Genomic DNA, 26,117 nt, shown 5'->3' on the forward strand with positions numbered 1-26,117 from the left:
CATACATGGGTGTATTTTCTCTGAAAAAAATGAATAGACTGAAGTCAATGAGGGGATAGATGTGTTGACTTTATAAGCTCCTAATCATATAGCATCCGTGATACAACCATGACTAGCATCAGTTACAGCTCTTCGTTTGAAGTTAGTCGAGTTGGTAGATGGCATGTCGACGGATTTCACCACTTACCTCGCATATTTACCTAGAGTTCCCCGCATAGACAACCCTGTTGCACGGCCAAGGCCGGCGTCCTGTTTTTCTTGCCATCTCTGCCTTCTTTGTGCAAGAACGTCGTCGGCTACTTCAAGGTTTAGGATTCTCCGCTCCGCGTCAATTGTAATGATATCACCATCCTCGACAAGCGCTATTGGGCCTCCCACTGCAGCCTCGGGAACAATGTGTCCTATTAAAAAGCCGTGAGAACCGCCGCTAAAGCGACCATCCGTAATCAAGGCGACAGAAGAACCAAGCCCGGCTCCCATTAAGGCGGAGGAAGGCTTAAGCATTTCTGCATCGGAAAATGATTAAACAGCGAAATCTACTCTGTTGCGAAAAAAGGAAGCGTACCTGGCATTCCTGGCCCACCCTTGGGTCCAGTGTATCGAATAACGACAACCGTTTTCTCATCTTTTTTGATTTCGTTTTTCTCCAGAGAAGCAATGAAGTCGTCTTCATCGTCATATACCCGTGCCTGACCTGTGAAGCTAGTTCCTTCTTTACCGGTGATCTTTCCAACGCTTCCTTCCGGAGCAAGGCTACCTCGAAGAATTTGAAGATGGCCGGTCTTTTTTATAGGATTATTCAGTGGGCGAATGATTTTCTGGTCGGATGGGAAATCTGGCACATTCTCTACATTTTTTGCTAAAGTTTTGCCAGTTACAGTCATTCCTGAGCCGTCTAGAATCCCTTCCTTCAAAAGGAATTTAATCAATGATGGAGTACCACCAATAGTATGTAAATCGGCCATAACGTATTTTCCAGACGGTTTGAGGTCTGCGAGGAATGGGGTGCGATCACTAACGGCCTGGAAATCGTCAATTGTAAGCCTAATACCCACAGAGTCTGCAATAGCAATAAGATGAAGGACGGCGTTCGTTGAGCCGCCAGTGATGTTGACCAAGATCATGGCGTTCTCAAACGCCGTCCTGGTTAGGATATCTGAAGGTCGAATGTCCTCGACCAGAAGCCTTTTAATAGCTTCACCTGCTGCCATACATTCAACCTTTTTCGCCTTGGATTCGGCAGGGTTAGAGGATGATCCCGGTAAAGTCATTCCCATGACTTCAATAGCCGAAGCCATGGTGTTTGCAGTGTACATCCCACCACATGCACCACCGCCAGGGCAAGCATGACGTATGATGTCGAAACGCTGTTCTTCTGTGATCTCGCCAGTCAGGAATTGGCCATATGCTTGAAATGCGGAGACAATGTCGATATCTGCATTGTTTTGCGTTGACGCACAACCAGGACGGATTGTGCCGCCATAAACCATTAAACTAGGGCGGTTCACCCGGCCCATGGCCATTATGACACCCGGCATATTTTTGTCACATCCGGGGAGACTGATGTTGGCATCATACCACTGGCCACCCATAACTGTCTCTATAGAATCTGCAATCAAATCACGGCTTTGCAAACTAAACCTCATACCCTTCGTTCCCATACTTATGCCGTCGCTAACACCGATGGTATTGAATTGATAGCCAATCAGCCCTGCCTTTCGAACACCTTCCCGTACGATATTGCTTAGATCTAGAAGGTGCATATTGCAGGGATTTCCATTGTACCAGACGCTGGAAATACCAACTTGGGCTTTGGAAAGATCTTCCGTGGAAAGCCCAGTGGCATATAACATGGCCTGGGAAGCTCCTTGTGATATTGGTTGTGTGATATGACTTGATACGGTATTTAATGGCGTTTTTGCCCCTGTACGGTTGTTTGAAGGGGGGTTTTGTCGGGGCGCAGATGCTGAAGAAAAGCTATGGCCGCAAACACTTAGTTTTAGCATAAATAGAAATGGCCTAGTGCCAAACACTCTCTGACTTACAAAGATATGGAATTAAACCATTTGCTCGTGGGCAATTGCCCTCGAGGCTGGAATCGGAGCATTGTGACCAGGGTTACGCTCGGGCAGGGGTGCCGCGTAGCTTGATAAAATAATTCCCAACAGGCCAATTGAGCAATTGAGTCCGAAAAGAACCAGAAATCGCCAAAGTAAGCTCGGGGGGGGTTGGAGCACAGCTAACAGTGTTAAGCCTGCACAACTAGCAGCAGCTCAGCCGTAGCTTTATCGAGTCACAAAGGGATTTGACGCGATCCGATGTCGCTGCGGCCGCGGTACTCGGGCCAATCACACGCACCGCATTTGTCGCCGGAGCAGAATAAGCGCGTTTTTTTTTTTTTTTTGGTCGCTCTCTATGCTGGATCGCTCATTGGCCGCCCGCTTTTGCTTAAGCATCCTACGGAAAACATCTCCAAACTCGGAGACACCTGCATTTACACGCATGCAGATGCAGTATGTGCGGATACGTATTTAGTTACAGACAATAAGCATGAACAGCTTGGAGGTGCGTCATCTGGCTTCTGGTCTTGATTGTATGACCAACTTTACAATAAAAAGCAGTCCAATTTCCTGTTGTGAGGCTTGAGGAAGATGAACAAGAGAACAATTTTGAAACGCTCGTAGATATGGAAAAATATGTACAATATCGAAGAATATCGAATTTTTGGAATATATATGCGTTCGTCATTTCATAGCAGCCTGGTGGGCCATCAGTGATGATGCCGTTTAGGCCCTGTGTACTTCAGAGAGTAGATACCCCTTTCAATGCTATTGAGAAGGATGTATCCACTAGAGAAGTATGGGTAGTTACTCCAGGTACCAGTGAAGGCAACGGCGCCACCCTGAGCATCATCTTCTGGATGGCAGTCGAAGTACCCTGTTTCCTTGAACCACTTTCCTGTTGGATCCTTTTTTACGGAACTAATATCCACAATTCGCAGGCCGCTACCATAGTTAGACTGGTACGTAAGACCGTCTACAACATATTGATTGTGGTCAATAGCTTTGGCAGGTGACTGGTAAGCTCCGGTGTTCTTGGGTTTTGCCAGGTTTTTGATATCGAAAATATATGTGGTAGTGTGTCCGTTTGCGGCAGTGCCATTCTTTCGCATCTCATCAAGCTCATCGTCTAAAAGGAGGTATTCCATATTGTCTTCGTCGGTCAACCAACCCTGGTGAGTGTATGAAGCGCCCATATAAGGGGTCTTTGAAATGATAACTGGCTTTTCTTTGTTTGTGACGTCCATGATAGTGAGAGTATCTTCGTTGTAATTGAAGCAAATCTCATGGCCGAGATATTTGAAATCAGGGCCCTTGTAAATTACGCACTGGGCTTGAGTTTGGGTTAGAACTAACCTGAAAAATAATCCGCGATAATTGAAGCTTACCATCATGTACATATCCATCTTGGTGGGCGCAGCCAAGAGACTTAGGTCTGGAAGGATCTCTCACATCAAGCATCCAGAGACCTCCCTTGCAGGTCAAATTTCTTGCAGTTCCCACAACGTAGATCATCTTCGTGTCCTCATTTGATACGACATTATGAGAGCTTCCAAATCCACTGAACCACGCTGTCATATCCGTCTCCTTGCTGAACTCTCGCGGTGTTGTAATATTGAGCAACTAGACGATAATTGTCAGCATCCTAGAGTCATAAAGGCAGAATGAATAAAGCATTGATTACCTTTCTCATATCAAAAACTTGAAGGCCATGCCCAGGAGATTCGGCGCCGATGTAGCAGTAGCCGTCGATAATCTTCATGTCACGCCACGTAATATTGGTGGTTTGAGTTGCAAGTCTACCCAGATACACCAAGCTACCATCCTTCTTAACTTCCACAAAAGCGGTGCCGTCGGATTGTCCAACGGCTCCAAACTCTCGTCCGTCCGGAGACGTCCAGCCTGAATAATACGCTTAATACTATAACCGAAGATATGCAAAAAATGTACATACCCCAGACATCATTTCCAACTCGAGTTTTGCTGCCAAGGTTGCCGTGGGGAATGAACCCATACATGTCGACATTCTTGCAACTATATTCGCCAGCCTTACCATTGACACATTTTGTCACGCCGTCAGTTGTGCGATATCTTTCAGGCCGGAAGTACCCCTTTTTCACCATGGATTCATGGTCTCGAAGTTTCAACGACATCAATTCGCTCATGAGTTCGGGGCCGGCAGCATTAGCTAGGCCGGCGGAGGCCAGCAAGAGGAGGGAGGAAAAGGTCTTCATGGCTAAATGTATACAACCGCTTGGTTAAGCAAAGGGTGGCAATGAAGAAAGGATTGGACCAGCAAATCTCATTTTAGACCTAATCGGGGGAAGCTGGCGACTTCTTATACCTCCCCCCTCCGGTGCCATGCGACATAGTGACATTTGAATCGGTATCATCAGATGAAGGTGAACAAGACAGACTAGGGGACAACGGCCCGTATCGAAGTGAAATTACATCACGAGAGGATCCATGGGACAGGCAAGGTGCTAACAGGGCGCATTGGCAGGCAAGTGTGGGTTCCGCAGGAAATTATTGGGAAGTTGGATCATCCGCCCCTCGGCATCAAAAGATACAAGCCAGACTAATATGGGAATCATTATTATGGTTCCTTTAGTATCAACTACCAAAACAGTGACGGGCTCTCAACCACCTTGGGTAGTTATACTTTGCAGACTCGGCCAAGATTCAGGAAGTATCAGTCGGGACTGGAAAAAACCATACTCTTCTGGTCAACGAGTGGCTGAGAATGAAGCACAAGTCTCGCAACGCGCCAGCGAAGTTACATTGGCCATGGAGATGGAGATCGACCGCTTACCCACCCTGGCGTATCTGTAATAATCTGGGGATCGCGGGGTGTGCATGGCAGGGAAACAGAATAAATAAATGGTTTTGGGTGCAGAGGGGCGGGTTCCACACAGAAGGGCAAAGTGGAGGAAGCCAAGTCAAATTAAGCGTTGATTGGGCAGAGTCTGGGTTGTCTGGAGCAGCAGTAACCCGCCACGGTTTGGTTGGCAGCAGGCCTGAGGTTGCGATCGAAGAGAAGGAGACAAAGGCCGTCCGCCATGTGAACCCAAAGATTGAACAATATAATAATAATAATAATCAATGATGAGGTTGCAACGCTAAGTCTCTCGCGAGCACTCAAGGTTGATTATTTATTAGACCTGCGTTGTCTAGGGCGGAGCTTATCCGGTTAGAAGCAGAGCGGGCGAAACATGTACGATAGAGAACAACAACCCTGTTCTTGGCAGTATGATTAGTGGGATGGTTTGTCAATAATGCGGTTGTTCAGGCACCGGAAGACAGAGAGAGGGGAGGGAGCCAGGATGGCGCAGCGCTGAGTGCCGAGCGTCCAAGGGGGAACCGGTGTTTGGTTTCGTCTTGGTCAAGCGGTGAAAAGACCGAGGAATACTGGGATGAAAGGAGAGTTTGCGGCCACAGGGCCTTCCCAGCCCAAGAGGGGGGCAAGAAGCCGGGCGGCCTGCCAGCGACGGGTCGGGAATAATTATTAATACCAGCACTAATACTGCTGGCAAACAGCCGACCAGGACGAGAGGACGTTCGGCTGAGTCAGCGGCGGTGGTGCCGGGGCGCCCGGCCGGGACTAGTGCGTGTCGCCGCCAACCAGGTCTCGGCTGGCGCCTGATTTCGTTAGTTAGTTAGTTAAGCGATCAGCCGCTGGCGCCTGGCCCCGCGCGGAGAACAAGTAATAGTAGGTACTCCGTACGTACGGAGGACTCCGCGTGCTCCCCGCTGCGCCGAGTCTGACGCCCACTGAAGAACCCTCACGATGGCATGCAACTCCCCCCGCGCCCGGGCGATGCGCTGCTCAAGGGATGCCTGCAGTCATCGACTCTGCCGTGTCGCATGCTTGGCACCCTGGTGACCTGCCACGCAACCCCCATTCTATGCAACTACTAAGTTAAGCACCTTCTGCTTAGCCGGATCGTCGCCACATTACGGAACATTAGTCATTGTTGTTGAATCCACAAGTGCACGATCACCGCCAATCTTTAGTGCTGTCACCATCGACTGCCCAACAGTGATAATTTGCCGATTGGGACGGATACTCGCACTAGCCTTCAGACGCTCTTCTCGACCTAGTTAATTATTAAGAAGAGGGTATCAACGCTCTTTTACAACACTCCCCTTCTGCGACCTTCTGCCTGCACACTGCCTTCACGGGAGTATCCGAGGCTTTCCAGCTCGGGCTCTGCGAAATCATTATTTCTAATTCGCCAACTAGACCCGCAGGCCAGCTGCTCCGGCGAGAGTGGGGGATTCGAACCCTGCCAAAAAGCTTACCTTTTGCAACGCCAACAACCTTTTCAAGTTATTTACACCACATCAAGGCGACACTCCAACAGCGCCTAGCCCAAAGTGACCAGGTTTCGTTTTGGCTGTCTTTTTTGTTCACTGCATCACTCTTCGGTTGGATGGATCATGCAGTATTCAGTACTCCGTACTTATCTAGCACCCTATCTTCTTGTCAATTGTCTATGTCGTGAATATTTCATTGAAAGGCACATAGAGCTGCAGAACTCAGGTTAGAGTGCGGTTACAGCAGTCTGGGTGATTCCCAATGTCAATATCAGGCACATGGTGTGTGAGGATCAAACAGAGATTTCCCTTTACAGTTCCTAGAACGTACGGAGTAAGTTATAGCCACAAGGGCTGGCATTAACCACAAACGTCGTCACCCGCCACGTAAACATTGCTAAAGTATGGAGTAAGCAACTAACCCCGGAACCCGAAAGGACAAACAAACATCAGGATAAGGCCCAGCAAACATCGGATGTCACAATACAATGTCATAAATACAAAATGAAAAGGGGGGGGGGTAAAAGTAGAAGTTTGAATAAAAAAAGGAAAAACGAAAGAAGGAAGGACAGAGGGGGTCATGGCACCTCGATATCGCCTCTCTTCAGACCGTCTGGCACGTCGATCGCCTCCTTCACCCACTCCATCTTCTCAACCTCATCAAGCCCTATTCGCCGACTACTCCTCCTCAACAAGCCTTGAACACAGAGCTGCGCACCATTGAACGCTGCACCCTTGTTAGGGTCCCACTCTCCATCCTCGTTGCCATACCGATACCAGCTCCACTCACAGCGGGCGATGCGGTGAGGCGTGCGCGCCCGCAGTTTTGCGGTGTCTCCTCGGGTCCCTGGCAGAGGATCAAACGGAAGTCTGTTCTCAATCATCGCAAATAGTAGAACACCAAGAGCCCAGCCGTCGGTAGAGCGACCGTCATACGGCTGGCCCATGAGGATCTCCGGTGCGGCATAGTCTTCCGACCCGCAGCGTGTATGAAGAAGTGGGTTTTCTGGTGGCTGTGGGATTCTCCTAGACAGTCCAAGGTCTGTTAATGTGACTAGTGCGCGAGGGTAGGTTCGCCAATCAGTGATGGTTTGCATTACAGAGCCAGGAATATTCACAAGAACATCTTGAAAAACATTAGTGCTTCACGCGTGGTCATCAGGATAACCCAGCCACTTACTCTCCAGCTTAATATCTCGATGCACAATCAAGTTCCTGTGTAGATATAGAACAGCAGCTACCAGTTCTGCAAATATGCGCCTGATCACCGGAGGTGATAAAGAGTATTGCCCTCCACTGGCAAATTCGAATAAATCGCCACCAGGGCAATAATCCAAGACGAGAAGCGCCCGTTTCTCGTCACTTCCAAATGCCTTTAATTGGACAATGGATGGATGGTTGATAGATTTTAGAATGTCAACTTCCCGTTTTAACGAGACTTCGACTCGTTCTTCGTCAGCCCCACCAGCGGGACCATACTGAACTACCTTAACGGCGCAAAGACGCGGTTGTGCCAGCGATGAAATGCCAGTCTCGTTTGGAGATTCATCTCGGACAGCAAGAGATACTTGACTGAACGTTCCTTGTCCAAGCTGACGAATCATTCGGTAAGTTCGGGGCTGGAGCGTTCTTATCGAAGTGACATGATATACTTCGGTAGAAGATAGCTTCCTCCCAGGTACAGTCACAGAAAGATCGCCACCAATGCTATCCTCACCTCTACGTGTGCTTGGAGGCGTAGGGGGATGCGCATGGGGTAATGCTATGCCCCGTTGGACGGCTAGATACTCCTCGCGATGGAGTTTACTCTGCACAGTATGTGGTGCAGGGGGTGAAACGCAGCTAGGGCTGCCAAACGAGGGCCTTATGATACCAGGGGCCAATAAAACAGGAGGAACATATTCACTAAGACTCCGGTTTCGAGAATGGCCGTTTCGTGGAACCTGTATATGCAAATTATCCCGTTTTGGAGCATGTATGTGTTCCTGGCTTGGTGCTCGAGTCAGATCAAATCCACGACGCTGGCTAGAAGACGACCCCGGCGGTCTGTTTGGATCTAGGGACTTTAAACTGAAAGTCGAGCCGCGATGCGATGTCATCGATGGCGACCTTGGAAGAGAGTTGGAGCTGCTGGACCGCCATGGAGAATTGCCATGGGTTGGAGATGGTAAAGGGGTGATGTCTGTCAATGCGGCAAGTTGCGGTGATGAGAATACCGAGCCGGGAGAGACCGATCCCGCGCTGGACTGTGCAGCGGTGAGAGCCGCGCGTATACTTGACGTTCTACGAGGCAAGCTCGTTGATGAGAGGCTGGGCCGTAGAGAGACATCATGGTCCGTGTGGCCGCTGGGAGTCATCACTTGCTCGCTTCCGAAATCGGTACGAATGCTAAGGGTGGGAGTCCATTGCGTTGGATCAGACAGCTGAGGGGAAGTAGTTATAATAGCTGTAGCATTCCATTTGGGGTTGGTAGAGACCTTCTCTGTCGGATAGTTGGCCGCGGCATCTTGTCGAGAACATTGTGGCTGCGACAGAACCGAATCGTGGACGAGACGAGGCGGTGCATCGTGCAAGGCGGGATTGTCTGTCGAGATCGTCGTCGCTGACGACGATGGAGGTGGTGTATCTAAGCCACTTAACAACAAGAGTGATTCGGGATCCGTCTGATATGAGTTGCGTTCTACCATCGAGAAAGGGGCGGGCGAGTCTCTCGAGACGTAGCGAAAGATGCGGCGGAAGGACAAGTAGTCAGGTTGGACGGAATATTTTCCCTCGCAATCTAAGAATAGGTTTCAAGAAAGCGAAGCCTATAGGCGGGGGATCCTAGTCATGGCGATAATGATGATGCAACAAGAGCACAGCACTCAAGTCATCCTAATGCACGCCAAATTCATGGCCGGAGAACGAAAATCTGATCGGGAGAATGCGAAGCGATGCCATGTAGTTAAGATGCAACAAATAACGTTGGAGTCGCATTGTTGCCGTCCGCACCCGTCTGGGCGGGAAGTGACGCTGCTTTCGCCACTGGTGACTAAGATCCTTCAGCCAAGGATTGCCGATGGATTAAATTAAGGAGGAGCTATCGAGCACAGGATGCTTCATGACAATAATATAATGCTAATAAGACAAATAAATAAAAGGTACAAAACATCGACCAGCCAAAAGCCCTCTATATGTACACATTAAAAAGAAATTGGCTGCCATTTCATACCCGACGAGCTCAACTTCTGCGAAATGCTAATCAAGGAAGAATACCTCACGAATATGCGCCAGAGCAGAATGCATCCTTGGGTATGACGGAGGTAGGAAGTGAACAAGGTAGCTGGGCTATTTCACCCTGGCGATTTTCCCGTTTTTCGGAATTTGGAACACAATCAATTCATGTTCCGGCTCTCAGGAACAATAGGAGAGCATAGGAGGAAGTCTGAGACTTTTATGGCGTCTATGAAAAGAAGGCTCGCCGAGTCACCTACGTATCCAAGAAAGTCAGAAACAAATTGTCAATATAACCAAAATAGGTAGCCATACCGTCCAAGCAGCCGCAATACTAGCAACAATTCCCCCAGATATCACCATGGGCCTCAGGCCTCTGGTGCTCTTAAACAACATTCCACTGAGAGCACCAGCAACGATGCTATTTACCGCGTCATGCTTACCACGAGCATAACCCAGCGTTGAGTTGATACCATTGTAGACCATCGCCATAACGCCCGCTGAATTGCCCAGAAACGGACCACGCCTCGTCACGGAGTTAAGAACCGCATTTAATCGCAATTTCGGGGGAGCAGTAGGTGGTGTTTTCTTGAGGCCCTCCGTAAGGCCCCACAAACCGCCGATGCTTAAGGCTGTGAGGTAGGTAGTTCCAGTGCCATAACTCAAGTCGTCGGACCAGCCTCGGGACGGGAGGGCGGATTGAGAGCCAGGCAATTCGTTTAAGGCAGAATCTTCAAGAGTAAGGTAGTCCAGAGTTTCTTGTTTTAGTCCGGCAAGGGGATGCAATTCTGAGGGATCGGGAATGGCAGCGCTTGAGAGAAACGAAGACACATCGTGAGAGGCGGCATCAAAGGGCGAAGGGCCAGGAGGCGTGGTGGGTTTCCGGCCTGAAAGCGTGTCCCAGATCGACATGATGAATCGGAGGGAGTGAAGGGCGCTCACAAGCAGATGCTTCGTGGTTCGCGCGGCTGTAAATAGTCCGCTGGATAACTGGTTGTCTTGCCGGCAGTATCGAAACGACTTGCGAAAAAAAGTCGAATCACGCACTGGTTTGCTTTGTTTGTGTGCTCCGGGCATTCTGATTAGCCATCTATAGTTAGTTAGTTAGTTAGTTAACTAATTAACTACCTCCGTAGGTTAACTAGTTAAGTTAACTTCCATTCATTGACAATGGGCGCTAGACCAATCTGGAAATAGCTCGGCAATTTTGACGCTGGCTGCCTCATACTCCATACTGTTCCTATCTTTCAGGCTTTTTTTGGGGTGGGGTTGGTTTTTTCTCCTTCTCAAAATGAGTACTTCTGAAGCAGGGTCCGTGAATATGGACCTTTTTTTCCTAACAGAAAACATGTTTATTGTGCCCGAGGATGTTCTCAAAGAAATCACAAGGGGCCCATTGCGAACATTCATACTTGAATCCCAGGATATCCAGTGAGCCATTTGCCATGCGCCAATATATAATTCTAAATGATTAATGATAGTTCCCAGAAAAATATTTTGGGTTTGGAAATGTCTTCTTCATACATTTTCAGCTGCTAATCTTCCAGGCCCTCATAACACTGCCATCTGCAATGCTATAAGCGGGTTCTTGGAGTCAGCCGTCAAGTCGGACAATAGTCAACTACACAAATACGTATTGTCTGAAGAAACATGGATGTCGGTCTTTGAAATATATCTAGACCGTTATCAATACGGAAGGCCGAAGCCCATGAAACAAGTTCTCGCCACACTCCTCGTCTTGTTAATAAAACACATGGATGTAAACACTTCTAAGTCGCTATCCAGCAACATAGGGAGATCTTTTATTCCAATTCTTTTTAAGTTTGAGCCCAGATCCCGACTCAAAGTCAGCCTAGTGACTTTAGAACTACTTGTTCGCAAAAGGGTTATTGATGTGCTCGATTTCGTCTTACTCGTGCAGGAATGGCTATGGACTCACTGTTCTCAGTGGATGCCGCTTTTTGTAGAGCATTGTGCTAGTGTCACTCTTCCCTTCAGCCGCCTTGCGGATGAAAACGAGAGAAAGGAGCTACCGCCGCGAGAAATTCTTTTAAACACCTCCCGCCTGCTCTGCATTACTCTCTTGCTCAATATGCAAAACCGAGATGTTTCGTTACCGGCCGGAATGCTATTTTCTCAATTGTGCTACAAACTCAAAGAAGTGTCTCCTCTCAGTGACTTCACGTATTACGAAAACGGGCGTCCTTTCTGGGTAACACCGTTAAGGCACATCTCTCTACTGAATCTAGATTGCTTAGATCCAGTAGCCAACCACATCCTTCTACCGTTATTCAAAATGCAACCAAAAGATTTTAATCTCTTTGTAGCAACATTGCCAATTAAAGGTCTTCACTCGAACGTATACACTACGGCTTCTAATGAGGAGTATGCCCTCCTGTTTTCCATTCTCGAGTTAGGTAAGGGGCTAGGGCTTGTTCATGATCAGTCAGGTGAGTGATTTTTCATCCCAGTCTGTGGGCAGTTCTGAACAATCCAAGCACCTGGGAGTCTGAGCCCATCAGTCGCCGAATTTTCCATCATTCTTGAACCCGTATATTACCGACAATTCTTGCTTCACGCAGAGCAAAATATTCGGATTCCTGCATTGTCTCTACTAATCACAGACCTGGCTACTGCAAAACCATTCGCACCAGCTGCACTTCGCGTTCTAATGGATTCCCTCCCCTACATCCAGGCAGAAACCGATTCCCACATCCGCAGTCGGCTTTTAGGACTCTTTCGAAAATTTGTTATCAGGCTTCGAGGCAGCTCCAATTCGCTTCCAGCAACCAATTCAAGGGTAGAAGAGGCAATATCTGACGCAACTATAGATACTAAGGGCTTTCTCCATTGGTACTTTGGATTTCTTGAAAGTGAACTTCGCCCTACTGCATCATACCAGAGACATATTCTTGCATTGAAAATTTTACTTTTGCTGATACAGTCCGGAATTGATGCGGGAGTTAACTCTGAACACCTTTCTAGGCTTGGCCAAGGAGAGCAGAAATGGCGTTTCAACATGGATGTGTACGCCCCGAGTTTACTAAGGGTCATTGCGGATCTTCTGTCTGACCCTTTTGATGACGTTCGAGAAACCTCCTTAACTCTTCTGCGTTTATGCCCTAAGCGGCTTTTAATGCCTAGATCAGACATTCTCGGCCCAGGTCTATACAGCCAGATATGTACAGCTATCCCAAGAGCAGAAGATATGGCGGGAATGACAAGCAGGGCTGATCACTCGGACACTGTTGCTCGCCTGTACCACCTTCGCTTTAGCCTTTCTGCGACCTTCTCTGACGAAAAAGCTTTGTTGCGATCAAACGAGGCCTTAACCCCTCATGATATTGTCGACGGCTTACTGGAGAATTTGGAGCAAAGTATTTCATGCTCCCCAGCGGCATTTTATACTGCTCTGCACAATACACCCCTTCAAGGATACGTATCTGCACTAAGGTACATCTGAAACATATACTTCTGTATATTCCTTCAATAATTTATTGCTAATTACCACAAGATATATTTCTACAACACCCGATTTTCATGAGGTGGTGTCCTCGAGCGACGATCCAAACCCATCTTGGTTATCTTTCTTGGAACGAATGCTTTCAGTTTGCTGGAGTATATGGTTTGGAGTTCATGATGTCCTCTGTGCTGATTCACCAGAACGGGAGCACGAAAGTCTACAGGAAGACCTGGTCGGCCCTAAGGATATTTTATCTTTTTCATGGCGGGCACTGCGTGAATCAAGGTGAAGTCCCCACACTATCCTACAGAGTATCACTAACCAGGTACCAGCCTTTTGCTGAATGCTATTCTGTCAAATCCTACCTTCGCTCCAAGTGCCTCCGGGGGCATCGGATATGATATTCTTTCGAGGGTAGGGTCCTTGAGCTTCGATCAATTAGCCGAACTGAGGCATCGGGGTGCTTTTTCTACCGTCTCTCATACATTTATGTCCTGCTGCCAACGCTGTGTCGAGTCTAATGTTGATTCAGTAAACGCCCTACCTACCATATGGTATCAGGTATGCATTATTGCTCTTTTTACCTGTGGAATGACCTAGCTAAATTTGTTAGGATGCTGTACGAATCATTCACGAACAAGGCTCTAAGTTAACTAGAAGATCTGCTGGAATTCCCGCTATTGTAACCGGAATTGCCTCTTCCCAGCCAAACGGTGCCTTATTTCGAGAAATAATGAACGAACTTCAGGATATTGCGCGTATAAGACTTGCCACCGCTGCGGAGGGACCGATAGTAGAGTTGCCGCAAGTTCATGCCTTAAACTGTCTAAAGGATATATTTTCGAACACCTGCCTTGCTCCTAGGACAGAGCCGTATATAATGCCTGCCCTGCGTATATCAGCTGACTGTTTAGGGTCAAATATGTAAGTATATAAGATGCCCACCACTTATCACTATAATTCTAATATCCATAGTTGGGCAATTCGCAATTGCGGCCTAATGCTTTTCCGGGCGCTGATTAACCGAATGAGCCAGCCCACCCCGGAATCACGTCGTTGTACTTTTTCAATCCCTGGGTATGACTCCACTCATAGTGTTCCTTTCGAAAAGTATCAAGGGCTGGTGCCATTGTTATCAGGCCTGCTGGATACCAGGTCTCTAGTAGTCGCACCGAATCATGAACAAATTTCATCAGGCAAATGGGATCTTTCAATACTTACTGAACGCATTTTTCCCGCACTGGAACTAATTGGAAACAAAACACCCTCTCGTTCCTCTAAAAATGATGAGACCTTGATGGAATTGGCATTTTGTCAACTGTCAAACTCAGTTTGGGCGATAAGAGATCATGCAGCAAGGACATATGTTTCATTGGTAAAACGACCAGCTCTTTTGGAAGCTGCACAGAAGCTATCCCTAGCTAATAAAATACCGTACTCCCAAAACCAAGTACATGGATTAATGCTATGTTTGAAGTACTTGTTACAAAAGTTGTGGGATTTACCATCGGGATACTGGCGTGGTACGTATGGCATTATCTACACCCTTCCAATTACTTCTGAATTAACGTTACCTTAGATAACGTAAGTATTTTAATGTCAGTTGTGGAAAAAAATTTCACAAATTACTACTCCGTACACCTAGCACCCTATACAAAATCTTGTCTTTTTGAAATACTAGTTGAGACGTTAGTGGCTTCAATCAAATGCCGACAAGAAGGTAGGGCGACTCAAGCCGAATCATCTATGGCTACAATTACTAATTTAGAAAAGACACCATTCTCCATCGCTATGAAGGATTGGCCGAAACTTACGCATTCGAGCAACTTCTTCATAGCCTTCTAAAATCTATATCCGGCTCTTCAGTCTCCAGGTCGTCTGCCCTGTTGATTAGAAACCTTAGTTTTATTATCATTGTCCTAAAGTTCCTGAGAAACGGAACATCAGAGGAGGTCTTGCTCTTGGCAGAGCATGTATCCGTTTTTGACGTGAATGGTGCGTGCTGGCTAGTACAGCGGTTTTATCAAACTTTCGGGTCTTATCGTGACACTCAATTCGGAGCAAGCTATCTATTTACTCGCTTGATTGAGACGACACTATTGTCAGAGTTGAAAACAGTTGCAATGATCAGCTTGGCCGAGACTTTGGGACACATTTATGAGCAAGCAGACCACGATTCGTCTGATTTTGAATATTTGAGGGATTGGGCTAGGTTAAAAGACTTCAATATTATAGATGAGGATAGTATTCTTTGGGATCGTGAAAGAGCGAATGCCTATCTTTACCTGGAGGGCTGTCTGTTCCCTCTTCAGCTGGAATCTGTGGGACCTATGGAAAAGACCAGCACGATGCGACCAAAATTTCGAAGATATATGCAAGGACTTTTTTTTGCAATGACCGAAGAGACAGTGAGTTTATTCATGCTTGTCTATAAACACCCAGTTTCTTATGTGCTACAGGAGTTCACCACGAGACTCGCCGCTATAGCCTCCCTAAAATGCTTCGTACTAGGGCTTCGGCGAATTGGTGTCACTATATCCCACTCCCCTCTTCTCGTCGACATTTATTTTATACTTTACGACATGTTGAATGATGATGAGGAAGAGTTGAGAATCGCTGCAGCCCATATCGCGCCACTGGTTTTCGAAGCCGAATTCTTGACGCCCACCTTGCCGCTCTTGACAGCTACCACCGTCGCAAATCTACTCCCCAAACACTTTTCAACATCTCCGGATGTTTTTAGGGCCGCAATTATTCGTTTCATGGGGACTCGCCCTAGCACTGTGACATTCCGACCTATCTCCGAACATTTTGCTGAGTTTCGGGAAAGAAATACTGTCCTATTTGTGAAGGAAAAACAAAACTTATATATGGATGAACATCGCGAGATAGAAATTTGGTCCGCTGTTCTTGCGCGACTGGACTACAAGAGTCAAGCGACAGAGCATATGCAACAGTTCTGCTCATGGATATCTACTAACTTAGACTCTTTTTGCAAGATCCTTCAGGAAAATAACGAGATCGGAATATTGAGCTGGATTTGCAACCCCGATGCCATTGTGATCAGCATGCGGCTGTTTTATGCCGCAAAGGTTCTCCTTCTAACCAAGGCTTTTGGATGTGCTGATATCAATACAGAAGCACTTCGTAAAAATCTTCAGAAAATACACGATATTGGCAAAGGTGCTGGAGGATATGAGCCTTGGGTTGCAGGAGCAAAATTTGCGCTGGAATCCAACAATCCATGGACAATTAACCCAATGGCTTGTGCTGGTAGCGCCTCTGCGGCACCTCCCTGAGGGGCGGGCCCCTCACAAATCCCGAAACCAGTGGTGCGGTGGCCCCAGCAACCTGCTTGCTAGTTTTGTTGCTTATTGGAGCGTGTTTGACCTGTAGGCCTCAGCACTTCTAATGCCATAGCAGCTTGTAGGTGGCTTGTATGCACCTCTCAATAAGGATTTTTGCTCTTACAGTAGTGCTGCCTCTTTCCTGTGATACTTACATCAATCTCTCATATCTGATTTTCCAGCCTGGAGCGCATGTACAGATATACTTTTACTGATAAGAGGAGAATTCCTGCCAATTTAAGAACACCCACTCTATTGAGTCATACAGCAGATTTAAAGTATGCTCAACTAACTGCCATCTCATGCTACAAAATATAATTGATTAACTAATATTTGAATACTTATACAGTTGCAATGAACCCAAACTACACCGTGCTGATAGTTCTCCTCATTGTCCCCCTCATTTTATTTGCGGTATGGAAAGGGAGTTCACATGTCTCACAAGCTCTAGCCCATAGCTTTCAATTAAGGAGGCATGAGCAGGAAATACGCAAATTGGAGGAAGCTACAGCTGCGCAAGTGAGTGTCTTGATTGCTTTAGGAGAAGTGAAGAATGCTAAGAATATTGAACACTAGCAACCATCTCAGGTTGGGCCAGATGGCAGCAATGGCCAATAAGCTAGCTTTGCGCTGGAACCTGGAGGCACTAAAACAATTCATTAGTGGAAAACGGACATCAGGGCCTTATTTGTGTTTGTAGCCTTGAGCATCATGTGCGGTGATTATGAAAGTTGTTGCACAATCCATAACAGGATAAATGTTCAAGCTAACTTGACCTTGTTCTTCCTTTTCCTTTTCCTTTATCTTTTTTCTGTTGTGATTTTATTTCTTATGTGACTCCATATCTTAGGACTAGTCAGATGAAATACAGAGTAGTCACTACATTGGTATTATACCCTCTACTCAAACAAGTTTGTCCATCATATTAAGAACCCTATACGAAAATATAAAGACGAGCTAATGGCAATATTCATAGATTCCCAGGTATATACTTTAACCCCGCATAGTGCGACTATCTAAGGTGCCAGTACTCGGTCTTAAGATGGCCCCAATGTCCCAGCTCGCTGGATACAGCCTTCTTATCAACCCTCGGACAACAGTAGACTGGAACTCCTGGCCGCCTGAGCATCAAGGGGGAGTTCTAGCTGCGTCAATACTCCTTTTTCTTTTCCTGTTCGCATTAGGGGTGTGGTTCTTTTCATACAAAAGAGCAAAGGAGAGTGTTCGGGACTCTGCGGAAAAGACAAAGGCGCTTCAACGGCACAAAAGCCAGAGTCTCAAGAAACACCGACTAGAAGAAGGTCCAGAGCCGCTAAAAGCCGATAGTAGCTTTGCTCCCGATGCTGAAGAGCCACGCACCAAGGCAAAATCTAAAAAACGGGCGCGTTCCCGAGGCCAGGAAGGGAAATGTAGAGCTAGTAAGAGCCTGAAGACCCACGGAAATGAAACGCGCCAGCGCTCTAGCAAACAGGGCCCCAGAGGCAAGCCAAGGCATATGATCAGCGGCGGGAGGACAACCCCAAAAGTTCGGAAAGGAAGACAACGAGTAGAGGCTGATGGAGGCTCTTCAAAGTACTCGAGGAGTGTTATTGCCACTGTTGGAGATATATCAGGTCCTGCAGACCACGGAAGAAGCCAATAAGTATGTAGGTATATACATACAATGGCTAGCAAAATAGAGCGCTGAGTGTGCGGAGCATACGGCACGAGATGTCCAACAGGCAGGCGTGTGGTCTCCTACTGTAGAAAAGGTTGAAAAAGATGAATGAAAGATTTTCACCTGCTGGTCATTTCCATATTAGATTTACAAATGTTGATATTACTATATAGTAAATTCAACAGAGTAAGCTCCTTCTATCTATGTAGTAGTCAAAACACCTATTTTAGCTAAACGTTGAAACAACTGAGATGGGTTTGCTGTTGTTGCATAACGGCTCGGAAAATCAGTATTCCGATAGTAATGAGAAGATTCGGGATTCTATGGAGCGGGCGGCAGGTGCCAATTAACTAACGTTAGTTACATATTTATCCAACTAGGCAGTGAGTTAACTAGGAGGTAGTTAGTCGCGAGATGATCTCATCGCCGGCAAGCTCGCATCGACCGCAAACCACGAGCCAACCCATCGCTGCGATGTGGAACGACGAGGACAACAACCCGTACGGTGCGTTCGACCGTCATCCGCCTCCTGGGAGCCATCCCGCTGCATTGCCCGCCGGTAAGCCGCTGTCTGTCGCCCGCCTGCCCCCGCTGCCAGAGCTGACCCCGGCTGCTACAGCAGCAGCATACCAGGAGCCCGCCTCGCCCATCCTCGACAGGCCGGGCACCCCCAGTGACCACGAAGACGATGACGACGACAAGGAGCCCGAATCTGCACAGCCAGCTGCTGCCGGCTACGCCGGCACTCGATCCCATTTACGCCAACAGGACGCCTACGAGAGCCGTGTGCAGCAGATTCTCGCCCAGAACCCGGAGATCCCCATTCTCATCACGCACGCCGGCAAGAACCACGAGGGTGGCGGTGGCTTCATCGTATATACCATCCGCACAGGTGTAGGTGGATATGATATTCCGTCGTGCCGTGGCTGCCTTGATCTGACCTCTCTGCATTGGCTAGGACCTCGAGGTACGACGCCGATACTCCGAATTCAATTCCCTTCGCGCAACTCTCGTGAACCTTCATCCGACTCTCATTGTTCCCCCCATCCCCGAGAAGCATAGCATGGCCGACTATGCCGCAAAACCGACCAAAGCCAAAGAGGATGCCTCTATCATTGAGCTACGAAAGCGCATGCTCGGCGTGTTTCTAAACAGGTGCCGGAAAATGGACGAGATTCGGGAAGATGGAGTCTGGTGGCGCTTTCTTGACCCAAATGCAAGCTGGGTTCGTGGACCCTAGCGTGTTACTCTACAAAAACGAACTAACCTGGCTGAGATAGAGTGAAGTCCTTCAATCCCATCCTGCTGCCTCGGTCCCAAAGAATAACCTGAAAGCACCCCCACTAGACCCAGCCAATCCCAAACCTGCACACAACTGGCTCCCAGTACCTGCCTCATCGGCCAAATTGAAGACGGCGGGCCAAGGTGCAGCTCCAGACTCGAGCGCACCGGGAACCGTTCCCGGCTTTTTAAATCGTTTCCCCCCATCATCGCGGAACATGAACGAGTCTGAGCTAGACCCGTATTTTATGAATTTCGAAGCATCCACAAGGGAGCTCGAGCTGCTACTGCAGGGAAACATTGAGAAGGTGAACCGGCGAATGTTGACCCACCTGTCCTCGCTCGCTACAGACTTGATGGAATTAGGCGCGCGGTATAATGGATTTTCGCTGTCAGAGACGTCCCCGACAGTAGCTGCGGCCATTGAACGCGTGGGCCAGGCGGCCGATAACTCCTACATTGAAACAGAGGAGCTTTCAAACTCGCTGAACGCGACCTTTGCCGAGCCTATGCGGGAAAGCGCGCAGTTTGCTGGGGTGGTACGGTCCGTGCTTCGCTACCGGGTGCTCAAAAGAATACAGGAAGAGATGACTAGAGACGAGCTAGCCAAGAAGAAGGTCCTACTGGAGTCGTTGGAGCGGAGTGAGCTAGAGGCCAAACGAATCGAGCAATACCTGAACAAAACTGGGCCCCCTGCGACCAAACCAAAGCGCTCGCTCTCGGACGCAGCCGCCCCCAGCAGTACTGAGGCGGCTCGTGAGGGCAGCCCGGAGGACACGGCGTCGATCGACTCGGACTTCCCCCCAACGCACGGCGAACCGCGGCCGTCTGCGGCGCAGGGCCTTCCCCAGCGACCAGCGGATCCGTCGACGGCGACGTCGCCGGGACACAAGCACAGCTCGAGCGGCAGCTTCATGGCGAACAAGCTGTTTGGGAGGATAAGCCACGCGGTGCACGGGTTTGTGGACGTCGACCCGGAGCGGACGCGACGGGACCAGATCAGCAAGACTAGGGAAAGCCTAACACAGGTAAGTGAGCTCCTCGACTATGGGTAGCGCGAGAGGCAGGCAGCTGACGGGTGGCGGGTGGCGAGCAGCTGGAGCAGGCGCTGGAGGTATCGGAGCAGGACGTGCAGGACGCAAGCGCGGGCGTGCTGCAGGACCTCAAGCGGTTCCAGAAGGAAAAGGAGGACGATCTACGGCGCTACATGGTCAGTATCTCCCTATCGCTCGCGGTGGGCAGGACGGCGGCTAACGGGTAGGGGCGGGCAGGTGGCGTACGCACGGTGCCACCTCGACTGGGCGCGCAAGAACCTGGAGACGTGGACGGAGGCGAAGGACGAGGTGGACAAGGTCGTGGTGCGGTGAGAAGACAGAGCAGTGGAGGTTAATACTGATGTATGCTTATGCTGTACGGAGTATACTGTATGTGTAGTGCTGTATGCCTTATCGGGATGTAGTTACATAGGTAGGTAGTTAACTAACTTAACTAACTAGGTAACTAGTTCGAGCCCAGCCAAACCGTCAAAACTCAACCTCTCACCTCGTCTTCTCGTCTTCATTCTCTCCCACCACGAAAAATCTGCAGCACCAGCACCCCCCCACGCTCTCTTCACCACGCTTCATCTGCTTGCCGTCGCTGTGCTGCTGCTACTGCTGGAGCTGGCGTAGCCGGCTCTCCTTCACCACGTCTTCTTCCAAGCGACGCAAGGTTGCCGCTGAGCTACGCAGAGCTGGAGCCCGCACCGGCTTCCACTTCCCGCGCCCGCCCGCCTCTGCGAGACCCTCGCGCGCGCTAAAACGCCTCACCGGCTCTCCATCCTGCTGCCTCTCGCCGGACTCCTCTGCCTGCCACCTCCTCTGCTCCTCCGCCGCCGCCATGGCCTCGCCCGAACCCCCCGACCAGCCGCACGAGACCCTCGACTCGAGCTGCCGCGCTGCCTCGCCGGCTGTCAAGCGGCCTGCTGCTGAGATGGGCGCTGATGAGCCCCGGTCAAACGACTCGGGCGGCGACTCTGCCGCTGCCGCCCCAGACTTGCTGGATAGCGCAAAGCCCAAAAAGAAGAATGATCGCCTGGTCCGCTCCGCCTCCTCTCTCGACGTGGACGACACTAGCCATTCCGAAGGCCAGGGCACGGGCATGCTTCCCACGTCATCCACAGCCTCGACCGACACCGTGTCCAGCTACGATAGCTCGCGGCCGCCGCCCTCCAGCCACTCGAGTGTCTCCTCCCCGGATTCCCCGTCCATCGACGAGCAGGTGGCGACCGTCATGCAGATGACCATGCAGCCAGCAAAGGAGGGACAACGGGGATATGTGGTCTCCTGTACCTGGCTCCGAAGGGCTCTCGCGAGGAGTACCAGCGGCCCAAAGCGGGAAAAGACCGATAAGGCTGCAACTAGTGGTGCCATCGGCCCTGTCGATAATTCAGACCTCGTACTCACCGCCGACGCTAGCAACCAATTCAAGGATGAAGCTGGCGAGACCTTTGTACCCCTTCGCACTGGCCTACAGATTGGAGATGATTTTGAGATCCTACCGCAAGAGGCCTGGGAGTTAATTGTAAAGTGGTATGGTCTCGCCAAAGATACTCCCATTATTGCTCGATACGCCCATAACACGAGCCCTGGCGATACCGAGAACATTCAGTTTGAATTGAATCCCCCCATATTTACAATTTTGAAACTGTCGTGCCCGACGGCGGCGAAACCCCCCTCCGGTAAGACTGAGCCTCCCGTCAAGGTTCTCGCTAGCAGTCACACTCCTTTCCAACAGTGGCTCAGGAGTATTAAGAAAATTGCTTCGATCGAGCCCACTACGAAAGTCCGCGTTTGGAGAATTCTTGAAGGGTTGGTAAATTCTGGAAATGCCACTCCAGCTCTATCTCGAAGTGCATCTCCCGCACCGGGCTCTACCCTTATTGCCAATGCCGGAAGTAATCTGGTTCTTGACATCAATAAGTTCGTGGCATTAAGCGATGGCTCTCAGCGCGAGCTTGTTGACATGCCAGATCAGACAGGCAATGAGAAGTATAATGGCAAAAGCACATTGCATCTAGTCGGTCTTAGTAGCGACAATGTCATCGTTCTTGAGGAGCAAATCGGCGGTGCTGGTGGTGGGGAGTGGGTTTCTGATACCGCAAAGTATGGCCCCAGCCGACTGACAGCTTTGACAACTACCGGGAAAGGAGCCGCACAATCCAAACCTAAGGCTAATGCGGCCACCTCAAACGGTCGTAGCTCCCCAGCCCCTACTACAGTTACTCGGGGAAGAAAACGGAAGGATGGCAAAACTCGCGGTGTTACTGGCTTGAGCAACCTTGGAAACACATGCTATATGAACTCCGCCCTGCAGTGTGTTCGAAGCGTCGAGGAGCTCACCCAGTACTTTCTGGCCAATGAATACAAAAAGGATCTCAACCCTAGCAACCCACTATCCCATAATGGCGACGTAGCCAAAGCATATGCCAGTCTTCTCCATCAAATGTTTGATGAAAACGGGAGCGAGTCCGTGTCGCCTCGGAATTTTAAACTGACTGTTGGACGATACGGGCCGTCGTTTTCCGGATACGGCCAACAAGACTCACAGGAGTTTGTCCTGTTTCTCCTTGATGGGTTGCAGGAAGACCTCAATAGGATACATAAAAAGCCGTATATCGAGAAGCCAGATTCAACAGACGACATGGTTCACGACAAAGCTGCTTTAGCGAGGTTTGCCGATCGGAATTGGGAAATTTATAAAGCCCGAAACGACTCGGTAATCACTGACCTATTTGCTGGGATGTATAAATCCACGGTTGTTTGCCCGGTCTGTGGCAAAGTAAGCATCATATTCGATCCTTTCAGCAATCTCACTCTTCAGATACCCATTGAAACTGTATGGAGCAAGAAAATACATTTTTATCCAGTTCACGAAAGGCCCTACTTGGTTGATGTGGACATTGATAAAAACGCTAGCATAAAGTCGTTGAAGGAACTAGTGGCGAAAAAGGCCCATACTGACGCTCGACGGCTGATAATGGCTGAGGTTTATTTAAACAGAATTCATCGACTGTTCCCGAATACTTCATCCATTTGTGACACGAAAATTGGAGAGTCAGACGAAATTGCGATGTACGAACTGGAACAAGTGCCAACAAGCTACGATGCCAACAGACCTGAAAAACAAGGGTTTAGCATGCTCTATGCGAACTTGCGTGACGACGAGGATGCTGAAGTGGCCTCGTTTGATTCCGAGAAAGCAGATCGCATCCTTGTTCCCATAATTAACCGTGTCCTCAAATCCTCTAAATATACTACTCAATGGTCGCTCTTTGGTAACCCAAGGTTTGTGGTAATCACTCGCGAAGAAGCAATGGATTATGATGCTATCCAGCGTAAGATTTTGGCTCAAGTTAGCACTCTCACAACGCAAGATATCCTTGCGGAAGACGATGGCATGACAATGCGCTCAAACTCTGCTGATGACTCTGATACTGTTGTTATGAATGATGATGACGCCAACTCGAACGACTCAAAAATAAAAATGGACTTCGTGGAGGGCGATGACGGCCTAGTCGATGTGTCCATGTGGGATGCGGCAGACGACGGAGCGTGTCTCCCTAAAGCTCTTCGGCCCGGAAGTTTCATTCCCCCCGCACTTCAAAACTTGTTTGAAATTAAATTCTTAAAAACTCATGATCCGGCGGGTATTGGCTCATTTACAGATGAGTCCAAAGATTTGCCCTCGATGAGAAAGAGAGTTCGGTCAAAAAAGGCAGCGAAACGCACGGGACCAAAGTTGAAAACCATTCCCGTAGCTCGCTCAAATACTAGCCCTGTTAGTAGCGAAGATGAGCTTACTCGCCCAATTTTCTCCATGCAGACCAATCGAACCAAGCTCAAGGAGAGTTTGTCTAACTACTCGAGCTCCGAAGAAACGAAACGTGATAGCGCGTCTGATACCGATTCAGACCTCTCTCCCGTTACCCATCCTATTCGAAGGAAGGAAAAGGGACACAAGCGCAAGGCTGCCGTACCCAAACGTGGATTCCCAGCTAGCCTCCCGTATATTCGCCCTGGCGAAGCTATCGTACTTGACTGGAACGAGTCCGCCCACGATTCTCTTTTTGGTGGAGATATTAGGGACAAGCAATCTCTCCGCGGTACCCCTACCTGGGAAGATGTCCGAGGCCTTCCGGATCCCGAATTATCGAGGAAACGTCAGCTACGCCAGAGTAAAAAACGTTCAGGTGTTACATTAAATGAGTGTCTAGACGAATTCGGCAGAGAGGAAATTCTCTCAGAGAATGACGCTTGGTACTGTCCTAGATGCAAGGAGCATCGACGTGCAAGTAAGAGGTTCGAGCTATGGACTGTACCAGATATCTTAGTCATGCATCTGAAAAGATTCAGCGCAAATCGTAATTTTAGAGACAAGCTTGATGTTTATGTTGATTATCCTCTTGAGTTGGATATGACTGGAAGAGCCCAGGCCCCTGATGATGGCAAAAGCATGATGTACGATCTCATTGCTGTTGATAACCATTACGGTGGGCTCGGTGGTGGCCACTATACTGCTTATGCCAAAAGCTTTGTTGATGGAAATTGGTATGAATTCAATGGTAAATACCCCTATTTTGTTTCTAAGAGGGTCTAGAGGCTGATCCGTATAGATTCCCGCGTATTGAAGAAACCGAATGCTCAAAGTGTTGTTACAAACGCCGGGTACCTCCTCTTTTATCGTCGCCGTTCGGATCACCCTTTAGGCGGATCGTATCTAGCTGGTGTTACAGATTCGGTCAACCAAAAGCACCGAGCAGACTCTGACTCTCCAGAAGACTCTGACGGAAATCCGGGGGAAGGCAAGCGCCTCGACGACTCCTCCCGCAATGGGTCGTTGAGCGCTTTGGCCGAAGCCGCAGCAATTCACCGAGCGGGAGATGGTGGTTTGCAGGGCGAATTTCTCCACCGGAATAACGATTATGACGATAATGATGACGACGATGATGATGATGGGTTACCACGATACTCAGATACAATAGGCAACGGAACAACTATTCTACCACACGGGGCTGGCCCTGAAGGTATGGATATCGACTCGTATGCTTATGGATATGGCCCCCAGCAAACTTCGCTTTTTAAACAACAAGAATGGTCTTTTGACCGAGTGCCACACGACTCTGTTTATGGCAACGATGACGAGGATGACGACAATTTGAGCATGAAGGCAGTTGGCGGCGGAGACAGCGATTCCGATACCCAGACCCAGCCTCTAGGCAGCTCTATGGGGCCAGAACAGGGACTTTCCGCTATGGGCTTCAATGCCCATGGACCGGTTAGTATATTTGGCATGGACGAAGAAGCAGACGATGATGTTTTACCAGTGGTAGAGCTGCATGTTGACGAGTCAAGCTAAGGACACATTGAACATATGCATTCTTATTAGACATTAAAGCTCCCAATGACTGTGTCTGCCTTCCATAGTTTCTCTGTTTCTCTGTCTTGTTTTGGTGCTTCCTCCAAGGCTTCTAAGGGTTAGCTACGGTATCGCAGCTGGATGCCACATCAGCACGCTTTGTGCTCTATTGCAAAAAAACAAGGATTGAATATAAAAGATAAAACAGAGATGTCTTTGATGTTTAGAAATACTGGTGTTTGGGATGCCTTGGTTTTTCTTTGATTTCGTTCACTTCCCCCAAAACCCTTGCTTTTCAATGTTATCCTTTGTGTGAGCATGTGAAATTTTGTTTATTGCTGTCTTGCCCTTTTCAAAGCACCATTTCTTATGTAAATACATTT

General features: G+C 48.8%; 7 protein-coding genes across 7 annotated transcripts; 3 read left to right on the forward strand and 4 right to left on the reverse strand.

The window, feature by feature from the left end:
* Positions 1-84: 84 nt before the first annotated feature.
* Positions 85-2,107, reverse strand: ILV3 (dihydroxy-acid dehydratase ilv3; the record flags this gene model as incomplete). Its single annotated transcript, XM_049251753.1, has 4 exons — positions 85-130; positions 188-506; positions 566-1,977; positions 2,046-2,107. The coding sequence occupies 4 exons, from the start codon at positions 2,105-2,107 to the stop codon at positions 85-87; spliced, it is 1,839 nt and encodes a 612-aa protein (XP_049109071.1).
* A 663-nt stretch (positions 2,108-2,770) lies between these two features.
* On the reverse strand, positions 2,771-4,294 carry LOZ57_002691 (uncharacterized protein; the record flags this gene model as incomplete). Its single annotated transcript, XM_049251754.1, has 4 exons — positions 2,771-3,393; positions 3,449-3,683; positions 3,745-3,962; positions 4,015-4,294. The coding sequence occupies 4 exons, from the start codon at positions 4,292-4,294 to the stop codon at positions 2,771-2,773; spliced, it is 1,356 nt and encodes a 451-aa protein (XP_049109072.1).
* Positions 4,295-6,955: 2,661 nt separating this feature from the next.
* LOZ57_002692 (uncharacterized protein) lies at positions 6,956-9,064 on the reverse strand (the record flags this gene model as incomplete). The annotated part of the gene is made up of 2 exons (XM_049251755.1): positions 6,956-7,503; positions 7,558-9,064. 2 exons carry the CDS (start codon positions 9,062-9,064, stop codon positions 6,956-6,958), a joined length of 2,055 nt encoding a protein of 684 aa, XP_049109073.1.
* A 755-nt stretch (positions 9,065-9,819) lies between these two features.
* TIM23 (Mitochondrial import inner membrane translocase subunit tim23) lies at positions 9,820-10,502 on the reverse strand (the record flags this gene model as incomplete). Its single annotated transcript, XM_049251756.1, has 2 exons — positions 9,820-9,846; positions 9,906-10,502. 2 exons carry the CDS (start codon positions 10,500-10,502, stop codon positions 9,820-9,822), a joined length of 624 nt encoding a protein of 207 aa, XP_049109074.1.
* A 379-nt stretch (positions 10,503-10,881) lies between these two features.
* On the forward strand, positions 10,882-16,352 carry LOZ57_002694 (uncharacterized protein; the record flags this gene model as incomplete). Its single annotated transcript, XM_049251757.1, has 10 exons — positions 10,882-11,021; positions 11,079-12,040; positions 12,089-13,043; positions 13,105-13,338; positions 13,386-13,614; positions 13,667-13,977; positions 14,029-14,576; positions 14,633-14,773; positions 14,827-15,461; positions 15,513-16,352. The coding sequence occupies 10 exons, from the start codon at positions 10,882-10,884 to the stop codon at positions 16,350-16,352; spliced, it is 4,995 nt and encodes a 1,664-aa protein (XP_049109075.1).
* Positions 16,353-17,442: 1,090 nt separating this feature from the next.
* Positions 17,443-18,042, forward strand: LOZ57_002695 (uncharacterized protein; the record flags this gene model as incomplete). Its single annotated transcript, XM_049251758.1, has 1 exon — positions 17,443-18,042. The coding sequence occupies one exon, from the start codon at positions 17,443-17,445 to the stop codon at positions 18,040-18,042; it is 600 nt and encodes a 199-aa protein (XP_049109076.1).
* Positions 18,043-18,531: 489 nt separating this feature from the next.
* On the forward strand, positions 18,532-25,734 carry LOZ57_002696 (uncharacterized protein; the record flags this gene model as incomplete). The annotated part of the gene is made up of 8 exons (XM_049251759.1): positions 18,532-18,616; positions 18,677-18,951; positions 19,016-19,282; positions 19,338-20,366; positions 20,435-20,548; positions 20,610-20,701; positions 21,009-24,940; positions 24,992-25,734. The coding sequence occupies 8 exons, from the start codon at positions 18,532-18,534 to the stop codon at positions 25,732-25,734; spliced, it is 6,537 nt and encodes a 2,178-aa protein (XP_049109077.1).
* Between the last annotated feature and the right edge of the window lie 383 nt (positions 25,735-26,117).

The sequence above is a fragment of the Ophidiomyces ophidiicola genome (genome assembly GCF_022830035.1).
Source record: "Ophidiomyces ophidiicola strain CBS 122913 chromosome Unknown scaffold_8, whole genome shotgun sequence".
Taxonomy (NCBI): Eukaryota; Fungi; Ascomycota; class Eurotiomycetes; order Onygenales; family Onygenaceae; genus Ophidiomyces; species Ophidiomyces ophidiicola.